The sequence below is a fragment of the Thunnus thynnus genome, chromosome 9 (genome assembly GCF_963924715.1).
Source record: "Thunnus thynnus chromosome 9, fThuThy2.1, whole genome shotgun sequence".
NCBI lineage: Eukaryota > Metazoa > Chordata > Actinopteri > Scombriformes > Scombridae > Thunnus > Thunnus thynnus.
Genome location: NC_089525.1, coordinates 17919139 through 17929736, shown reverse-complemented (window position 1 = coordinate 17929736; position 10598 = coordinate 17919139). Strand labels below are relative to the sequence as shown.

The window sequence follows — 10598 nt, the reverse complement described above, 5'->3', positions numbered from 1 at the left end:
CTGATGATGCTAACAAGTCAGATAACAAGATTGTTTTAAGCAAACTAAATACATCATAAATGTATATTGCATGTAGACCTAAAACAGATAGGTAACCTGTGATGACTTCCTGATGATGATGAGGTGTCAGGTGACGTAAATCTGTGTTGTTTCTGATAAACATAACCTGCATCGTGGTTGTGGGGTGATAAAAATAGTCACAATGGCCACAAGACTATGACATGTGACTGCATCCTAACCCAGATCAGTGTAGTAACCACCTGGTGTAAAAAAAAAAACATGGATAAAACCGAGTTGAAGTCACACGCACTCACAATGAATGCGCAGAGTAAAAACTATTACGTAATGCTGTAGAGGTTGTTCAGTCCACTGTGCTTTGAACAGGGCTGACACCTGGTGGCCAGCAGGTTGTAAATGCCTCTACTGTGATTGGACAAACATTACCTTAATATTTTAGATCCAGTTTACATCTGTTGAGCTATTAAAGTTGTTGACCCTGGAAAAACCTCTTACATAAGTATTTGATTCCGTATAAAAGGACCTTATGTTTAGGATGCAACAGCACCACTGTAAGCTTTTCTAAGAGTTACATCATTGAGCCCCATTACATGCAGGATTAACTGTTAGATATCTATCAGCGTAATATCTAATAATTGTACTGGGCCCATTGTCGCCAATGTTGTAGATCAAAGATGACTACTTTATAGCAACAGGCTTTAGTCCTATGATAAACATTTTCACACATCACAGCAGGAAGGCATAAGTATATATAAGTGTATTTTCAGGGCCCTGGTTTTGTGCATGATGGCTCACTGTCACAGCTTACTGGGACAATTGAGTAGAATAGAGCCATAATTAATTTTTTTAGTAACACCTCTGCTTTTCCCTTTTATGGAAAGTCAAAATGTCTACTGTGGAAAAAAAGCCCATAATAGATGTAGAATACCTTGATTAATTTGCTGCATTAGCTAAAACCAAACATTAATATCCCATCTATTAAATTATATAATTCATTACAAAATTTATATTGCATTATATATCAATACTGGAATATATAGTTACATATGGGATCTAATGAGTTTTTTTTTTTTTTTTTTTTTTTTTTTTAATAAAAATGGTATCACCCACCTCTGACAATGCATTTAAAAATGACTTCAAATTCAACAACAAGATGCCCTTCCAGAAGGTGTCTCTATTACTCTGGATAATCAACAGAGCTCAGTGTTTTTTTTACTGGAACTACTTTAAACCGACAGCGTCCCTGTGACTCTGCCACTTTGGTAAATTAAAAACAAACCTGGACATGTAATATTGAGAATGTTTTTATTCAAAGTTTACTCCCTTAGTGCTTCCAGTACACCGTACAACAGCATTATGCGAGCTGGGTAAGTGCAGTGGAGGGTGCTCGAAGATGAAGAGTAGCACGTCGCCATGCCAACAACAACACTAGGGTGGGTGTGTCTTATACAGTGAAATTAGAACAACTTTTCCACCAAGTTTTTTTCCTTAGTTTTAAAACAAACAAAAAAATTCAAAAATAAAAAATCTGAAAAGGGATTTTACAGTAAGGGGGCAAAACTCCAAAAACTTTCTGTCCACAGCGGGGTGGGAGGGGGGTGGGGCAGAGGGAAAATTCAGCTGACAGGTTAGAGGTCATCTTCTTCATCTGGGAGTGCTGTTTGTGATGCAACCTGGAGAATGAGAAACAGCCATTAAAATTAAGTCAATAACATTGTGTCCTGCTAAATATATAAAGTTTATTCTTCTATACCTGAATAAGGCAAAGAAGCTGCTTGGTATTACTAGATATAGTCACCTATACGGACATTGTGCCTGTATCACCATCATCATACTCACTTGAAGCTCCTCCTCATACTTCGCAGCAAGGGTTGGGTCCATCTGGACCTCTGGGGGAGCAAGGGCAGGCATGGCCACAAACTCCAGGTTTGGGTCACCGATCAACTTCCTTGCTAGCCACAGGAAAGGCTTCTCAAAGTTGTAGTTACTCTTGGCAGAAATGTCGTAGTACTGGAGACAAAGCGGTTTATAGCAGTTAGAAATAATAGTTCAAACCAATGCGTTCCATAATTTATATGTGACTGATGTGTGAGAGCACAGTTATTACCTGCAGGTTCTTCTTGCGGTGAAACACAATGCTTTTGGCTTTGACTTTCCTATCTTTGATGTCCACCTTGTTGCCGCAAAGGACGATGGGAATGTTCTCACAGACACGGACCAGGTCACGATGCCAGTTGGGCACGTTCTTGTAGGTGACTCGAGAGGTGACGTCAAACATGATGATAGCACACTGAGCTGTGGAGGTAGTAGTGAAGTTTTAATACACTATAAACATGGAAGTGGTTTTAAATTAAGTATATAGTGATTGGTCTGACCGTTCAACATTAAATGGCCAGAAAAAAAAAAAGCTAAATGCTGATTAATTTCGGATAATGCATGACAAATATGTCATGACTGCTGCATGAACCAAGTATAAATAACATGCTAGGGATTGTGAGCAGCACCTTGAATGTAGTAGCCGTCTCTCAGGCCTCCAAACTTCTCCTGACCAGCTGTGTCCCACACATTGTACTTGATGGCTCCTCTGTTGGTGTGGAACATCAGCGGGTGCACCTCGACTCCCAGAGTGGCTAGCATTATAAGAAAACACAAGATGCATGAGTGTAAGAAGGGTGGAAAATATGGCTAACCCATTAATTTAGGCCGGAAGAAAGTAAGACAAATGGGGAGGACTCATAGTATGAGTATATGAAATAATGAAGTGCAGCAAGAATATCTTACACGATGAGAACATATTAATGCACAAACAGAAGATCAAACTAGGATGTTTCTGTGCCGAGTCTCATTCTGCTCTAGTCTATATTTCTAACACTGGATACAGATGTGTGCCAGTCAAATGCATGATTATTGTTGAATGAGAATTTCAAACCTGTGATGCCTGTTCTTGGGTACATGTAGAGTAAATAATTAGTTCACTGTCAAGCAATTAGCTTGTGGTAATTTGATAAACTGATTTATATAAACTGAAACTGGTAAGTGTTTGTCCCTAATTTTGAGGTCCTATCTATGCAAAAATCTACTTTTTAACCTTTAATATTTCAAATATTGTGAATACATGGTGCATATTTTTTATTAAATGAGTTTAATCAATTAATAACCCAAACTAAGTTTGGGCGGGCAGGGGGCTCAGCAGGGGCCCGCAGCCCACTACTGGGTTAATCCGGCCCTGCTTATTGATGCATAATGCCTCACTCCAAGTGACTGAGCATCACAGTTGAGAGTTGTTATCTTTAAAGTCCCCCTCCACTCAAAAATATGTTTTTCTTCTTGTTCCTGCAGTTGGATGTTTGAGCTTCACTGTGCAGAATGATGTTTGTGCAGAGTTTCACACTAGAAGGCTGTTTTCACATTCATGTGCTGAAAGTGACAAGTTTCCCTGTACTCACTGAAAATCCAATTTTAAGGGGTCGGCCTATGAGCATGATTTGTGGCATCACAAATAGTTTGAGAGCAAATCCTGGTCCAATATTCAACTTACAAAAGTGATGTGGAAACTTGAAGCCTCTGGTGCACAAACACTGAGAATGGACTTTACAGTGATGTAGGAGACATCGTGTGTCCAGCAGTTAAACTTCTGAAGTGAAATATACATTTGCATATTTATAGCTTCTGGAGTTTTTAATGAGGGAGAAGGAGTAGATGTCATTTCAAGGATTTTATCAAGATAACTGGACTTTTTTTGGTGGAAAAAACCTGACAATTATTCTTCAAAATAGAGTATTTACATCTTGAAACATTTCTGGAGGGGATCTTTAAGTCATTCTCTGTAATGTCCTGATGGGTCATTCACACTTCACAACATGGGGAAATACTCACCAACATATTTCTTCTCAAACTCTCCTGTTATGTGCCGCTTCACAAACGTTGTTTTGCCTGTGCCTCCATCTCCTACTAACACCAGCTGTCAAGCAGGAGAGCAGTTAGTTCAGACTGGTTGGTACTGGTTCCGCACACGGGCGGTTAAGCCCAGCGAACAATTAGTACAAGTCTCTACACCTTCATGCCTGATATAATAAAATCCATACGTGTTATTAAACCACACTTACCTTAAACACCGCCACCGGAACACACTGTGCCATTGAGTCCGCCGTGGTTGCGATTTTTCTGAGTGAAACAAAACAAGGCGGGACGGTTAGCAGCAGGTTATCCGCCGTACTGTCTGCCAAGTTGGACAGTCATCAGTAACGCTAAGCTAATGGTGTTAGCAATCGCCGCATTTAACGTTACACTTTGAGAAGGGAGGGGGGGATCTTCACAAAGTCGCTAACTTAAAACCGCACAGTTAACGTTATTCTGGCGCTTTGGGCGGTTTACGTTATATAGTTAACGGTTATAACGTCACTCCGCAGCCCGTTACCTAGCGATGACAAATTCTAGCATTTTCTATCCATGCTAACGTTCCGACACGTTAGCAAGAATAGTTACAGTAACATCTGAATGTGCTCAAAAGCACAATACAGGTAAAACAACTAAAAATGTAACGCTGGACTCGGAATTTTGACTGAAAAGACGATCAAGCTTGCTGCTACTGCCGTATATTAACACCGTGAGATGCTCGCTAGCTTACGAGCTACTAACGTTGAGTGCGCCATACGAGAGGTCCATACGCGAGACCGCACTTTTTCTTGTTCGACTGGAACAATTGGACTAATGTGTTCCATGTTGCAGTTGATGCCCAGTTATAACAAAAACGACATTTCACACACCACGCTGGCTGACACGCATTCAAGGTTGATGCTGGCAACAAGTTTAAATACACCAACTTTAAGGAAAAAGAGCGGTTTTCAAGAACAAAGCAGTGCAATGAGGTAGAGCAGTGCATGCTAACCTGTTAGCCCGCACGGCATGGAGGCCATTCTTTTCTTTGCTAACTGCTAATGTAGCCGGGAGTTAGCACAAGATAATCAATGGCCTAATTCCTCACGTGGTCACACTTACAAAGCCAAATGAACACAAACGCACACCTTCAAGTTCCCCGTTGTTTTAACATACTTCACCTGATGAAACACAAACTTAAAATGTTAGGTTGGCCCATAATGAGAGGAGGACTCACCGGTGCTGCCGCGATGAGAGAAAAAGAGTAAATGGCTGCGTTCGCGGGAGATTCAGCGTGGACTATGAGTCAGTTTCCGCCCTTATCACGTGACCACCGCAGCGGTAAAAACGCATTTGATTCCAGAAGTGGAGGAGTGTACCTCTGAGACCATGATTCAGCAAGCCCGCAGCCACTTATTCCTATAGATTATGATACGACACGTAACTCCAGTACAGCCAGTTTTACAGCTAATAAAGTATTGTATTAAACCAAAGACTGCATGTTTTTACACGTCCTGTGACAAATTAAAAAGGGTGCATCTGTGTGTGTTATTTAGGACCTGCCATGTTTACTTCCTTAAAAAAATATATCATTGGGAATGAATTAACGATATTTTCATTAGTATATTGATTAATCTGCTGATTGTTTTCTCAGTTAATTGTTTGATGTAGATAATATCTTTAAAAATATATGGTAAAAATGCTCATCACAAGTCCACAAAGTCCACTGTCAAATAGCTTTTGTCCGACCAACAGTCCAAGCCTCAATTGTATTTACTTTACTATCATATGTCAAAGAAAAGCAGGAATCAGCAAATTGTTCTTACTTAAAAAATATTCAACAATTAATCAGTGTAGATCAATTAATCTATTAAGTGCTGCTTGTTCCAGCTCTATTTAATATTTAATAGTGGTTAAAGCGTGGCTGACATTACAAGACCGGATTTAATTGTTGCTGCAACTAACAATTCGTTTTATAATTAATCAGTCCGTAATTGTTTATCCAAATGTGACCATTGCTATTTCTCAAAATCTAAGGTGATGCCTTCGAATAGCTTGTTTCAACAGCCTAGCAGCCCAAAACCCAAAAATATTCAATTTACAGTAATATAAAACAGATAAAATCCTCATGTATGTAAAGTTGGAATCAGATGATATTTGGCATTTTTGCTAGATGAATGACTTGACTGATGGCTTGTCAATGAATCGACTGATAGTTTCAGAACTTGTTGCAATGCAACAAGAGAATGAACAGTTCAATTTTAAAAACATGTTTTATTTCAGTATCTTTAATAGCTTCAGCAAAATTACATACATATAATGTTTCATAAATGTCCTGGCTATTAAATCAGATACAACATGCTTCTAAAGTGCAGCAGAAAATAATTAATCACAGATTGTGCATAGGCTATGGGTTAGAGATTATAAAGTCAACATCATAAAGTACAATATCAACACGAGAGATATATAATTGTGCGTGTTTGTTTGTTGTTTTTCTAATTTCTGACAACAGAATATAAGGTTGCAAGGCTCCACTGCTTATATGGATATTTGTAAAGCTACACATAATCTCTTTAATGCATAGGAGGATGATTAGATGTATCATTTTCACGTCTGACACATCTTAGCTGGCAGAGCACAGATACAACGGTCAGTTTATCTGTACAGGTAGTCTGCTTGTATGTTGGCTGCTATCTCAGCCTCCCATCGGTCTCCATTGTTGAGCAGCTTCTCCTTGTTGTACAGCAGCTCCTCATGTGTCTCTGTGGAGAACTCAAAGTTTGGACCCTGAGGGAGGGATTGAGGAAAAAATTGACATTAAAATTAACGTCAGAATCTAATGTCTAACTGCATACATACAACGTGAAGTTTCTCACTCTACTTTAAGATTTTGATGGTAAATTGAGTGTATGATGCCCTATATGATATACCTATATTTACCTCAACAATGGCATCAACAGGACACGCTTCCTGGCAGAAGCCGCAGTAGATACACTTGGTCATATCAATGTCGTAGCGTGTAGTTCTCCTGCTGCCATCAGCTCGAGTCTCAGCCTCAATGGTAATGGCCTGTCCTCGACAGAGGAGAAAAGGGAAGAGACAAAACCAAAGTCAGATAAGACAGACAGATATTTCAGCACTGAATAGCTCAAAGCCTTAGCAGCAGGTACTGTGAGATTCAAATCATAGCATTAACCCCTTTAACAGAATACAGAATGTACTATGGGTATGATGTGAACAGTGAGTAGCGTTATTAGTATTAGCAACATGAATTTAGCAACACACTACAGCAGATAAATATCTTTACTTTAGTGCACAAAAGGCCTTACTTAATTTTTTTGTGTGAAAGTAGTTGCTGTGTGTGCCACCAGATAAAACAATGTCATCACAAATCTGGGACATTGCTCAATATCACATCCTTTTCTACGTTAGAAGAAGTATGTGGTGTGTTTATATGAGACATAGAGAAAGAAAGAGACACTGGAATGGCAGAAAACTACAAGAGTTCGTCTTGTTTTTTGTTTTTTACCAAAATAATACCTGAATGTTTTCAAAGGGGCTGAATGTTTTAAATGATTTTCCATGCATCCCATATTTGTTGTGTACTTTAAACAAGCATCTCTTGCAGCAAGGGCAACTCAGAATATGTATGCAGTCATTGTAACTACTACCTGTAACTACATTTTTAAAAAATTATGGGTTTTTTTCAATTAATCAAACAATTAGTCTGTAAAATGTCTGAAACTATAAACAATGTAAATTGAAAGTTCCCAAAAGTGACATCTTTAAAGAAATACCTACTTACCTGACCAACGTTATAAACCTCAAACATATCAACAGCCAAAAAATAAACAAAAAATAATAATTTTCTGTCTATCAACTGATCTATTAATCGGCTTATTGTTTCAGCACTCAAAATGATTTATACCTGTTCTTTAATATTCCAAATTGACACAGATAGATTCCTGGATTTATTCTGAATACTTTCTATACATAATATTGATCTTTATTGCAGGAACTGAGCATGAGTTTGTGTTCACCTGAGCGGGGCAGATGGCCTCACAAAGCTTGCAAGCAATGCAGCGCTCTTCTCCATTAGGGTAGCGGCGGAGAGCATGCTCTCCACGGAAGCGAGGTGACAGAGGGCCCTTCTCAAACGGGTAGTTGATGGTGGCAGGTTCACGGAACAGGTAACTCATGGTCATTGCCAAACCTGGAGGAGGAAGAGTGATGACTGACTTAAAGACATTGTTCTATATTTTTCTTATTGTCAACAAAACAATGAAACAATCAGTCTCTCAATGCTTTCCAACTTCCCTATCCTGTCTGAGGCACTCAGCCACAAACCCATCTGTTTCTAAGAAGCTTGAGCAATGTCCTAAGATAGCTGAGCACTGGAGTTTGTAGCAAACAAACTGTATATTTGCCTGGACTTATAAATAGTGTAAATAGTGCATTTTATTATAATTTTTAAGTACAAAGAGACAGGAAACACTAGAGAGAGGGGTATGACAACAGGTCCATAGCCAGAACTGAATTACAGGCCGGGGCGCCAACGTTTTGAAAATTGTGGATTGATTTGTTAATGATAGTTTGGGTATTTGCTGTATTAGCTTGTTGGTAATGTGTTGTTACTTATTCACTTGGACTCCCACATCATTACTCTCGTTATATCACACACTTCAATGGAAATACTAGTCTTAGATTGGATCTAGATTAGTCTTAAAGTCTTGGATTTCATTGTATCATCTGTGACATTTTAGAGTCATATGTGATTTAATATCCTCACTGTCATAATGTCACATAAACTAAACTATATAATATCCTTTTCAGCTGGGAATCAATATACTTTTGGTTCACTAGAAAGTAATAAGTCAATTCTAGAGTCAATTCTGCTGGTGTATGCAGAATTGACTCTAGTTTGGATAATAATAATAAAGGAACATATCACTCAGTGTGGCCCATCTATGTGTTTTTAATAATACATCAGGATTTGGCCACACAGACAATATCTGTTAGTAAACTCATAAAATCATAAATCTAATAAACTCATTGATGGCTTTTGTATTTTCAGGAGATTTGTTGTCTGTAAGAAAAATACAGAATACCACCAGGCTTATCCATTAATCCTGAGCATGACAAAGGCTATCTGCATGGAAACCACAGTATGTGTGACCTCTAAACAGTTCGGTCCATAGGAGAGTTGTGGCGGCCCGGTCGGTGATGGACCTCAGGTCTGTAGGCAGCTCCTGAGCATTTACATACTCTGTGGAGAGAGACAATAGAGGGAGATGGGAGTTTATCAAAACAGCGGTCACATGTGGTCACTCCGCTGAGAATGCCATGTGTGAATAGCTCTTGGTTTGTAGCAGCACTCACTGTAGCCCTCTCTCTGCACACTGAGACTGAAAGGCCGCACAAGGCCAGGACCGTGTCCGAAGGTGCCTGGAGATACACACAAACGTGATGTGATGCCTCATGTTGTACAAATGGACATATTACTGTTTTAATGACACCTGCTTCAGTAGTAGCCTACCTGGCTTTGAGTAGCAGTGGAGGAGACGCAGACTCAGTGCAGCAGACATCTGAGCAGAGAGGCAGTTAGAAAAGTTGACAGGTGATACTGATTAGAGGAACTAAAATGTGACCAGTAGATACAGGAAACGTTATTGTTGCAACACTGAAAAAGCTCTCCACTGAAAACAAAAGGAGGAGGGAGTGAGGGAGCGAGGGAGGCTGCCAGCTGACTGAGCACATGCATCCTATAATCTTGCGCCCCAAATCCCGGGTATTACGTCAGCGGTCTGCCACATTGACGGCATGCCGGCAGGATGGGAAGAACGGGAACACGTCCAGTTTATACGATTTGGGAGCATTCAGATTACTGCAAGATGGCTACACACAATGCTAGGCTAGCAGCTGCGCCATATTAATGGAAAACTAGGCTAAATTAGCTTTTTTTTTAATTGCGTGAGATATTGGTAGGCGTTTATTAACAAGTTAAACCACATATAAACACACTGTAGCAAATATAGTTCGTTTTTATTGGCTGTAGTAGTGTCATAATATGCTGCCAACTGTGGCGATTTTGTATACACCTTTGCAGGTGTTTCATCTAGATTGGATATTTAGCAGCTCTTATTTACGATCAGGACGATATGACGTGAATGCGTCATTACGAATAAAACAACCGTTAGCAAGATTTGGCTTCTCGGCTATTGCGTTACATTAAAGCGCAGTTTCCCTAAAAACACGTTATTTTCAAAAAAAATTACTTTACTTTATTCAGATGATAACTGTTCATTATACTAAATCATATATCCGGACTTGATAATATACTATAAATACGCCTCTCATCATTCACATTGGCAATTTAGAGTAATTTAGCAGACAAGCTAAATTAACTTAACATGCTCCCTGTTCTTAGAGCTCAAATGAATCCTCAACAGTAATCAGGTCACCTCTATGATTATATTTAACTAGACTTACCTCAAGTTTTTGGTGAGCAGTGACAGGTAACTCACACTTACTTAACACTGGTCCCTGAACTGCGCAGTTATACACATGCTGCGTTCACTGCTCCTCGTTATTCTCCACTCTCGGTTATGAAATCGCAAAACAACTGTAGGCTACATTTACTGATGTTCTTCACTTGATTTAAATCACTTTCTCGCCCGTGTGAGTGCAGCCTTGTATTTTCTAAA

The 10598-nt window shown here is 39.3% G+C and overlaps 2 protein-coding genes across 2 annotated transcripts; both read right to left on the bottom strand.

Annotated features, from left to right (window-relative positions):
- Nucleotides 1–1306: 1306 nt before the first annotated feature.
- ran (RAN, member RAS oncogene family) lies at nucleotides 1307–5247 on the bottom strand. Its single transcript, XM_067599380.1, has 7 exons — nucleotides 5132–5247; nucleotides 4125–4182; nucleotides 3895–3979; nucleotides 2523–2648; nucleotides 2126–2313; nucleotides 1858–2028; nucleotides 1307–1691 (listed from the first exon to the last, which is right to left on the bottom strand). The coding sequence occupies exons 2-7, from the start codon at nucleotides 4155–4157 to the stop codon at nucleotides 1647–1649; spliced, it is 648 nt and encodes a 215-aa protein (XP_067455481.1). The 5' UTR covers nucleotides 4158–4182; nucleotides 5132–5247; the 3' UTR covers nucleotides 1307–1646.
- Nucleotides 5248–6148: 901 nt separating this feature from the next.
- On the bottom strand, nucleotides 6149–10517 carry ndufs8b (NADH:ubiquinone oxidoreductase core subunit S8b). Its single transcript, XM_067599379.1, has 7 exons — nucleotides 10384–10517; nucleotides 9431–9479; nucleotides 9274–9339; nucleotides 9071–9160; nucleotides 7935–8107; nucleotides 6835–6963; nucleotides 6149–6681 (listed from the first exon to the last, which is right to left on the bottom strand). Exons 2-7 carry the CDS (start codon nucleotides 9477–9479, stop codon nucleotides 6550–6552), a joined length of 639 nt encoding a protein of 212 aa, XP_067455480.1. The 5' UTR covers nucleotides 10384–10517; the 3' UTR covers nucleotides 6149–6549.
- Nucleotides 10518–10598: the final 81 nt, after the last annotated feature.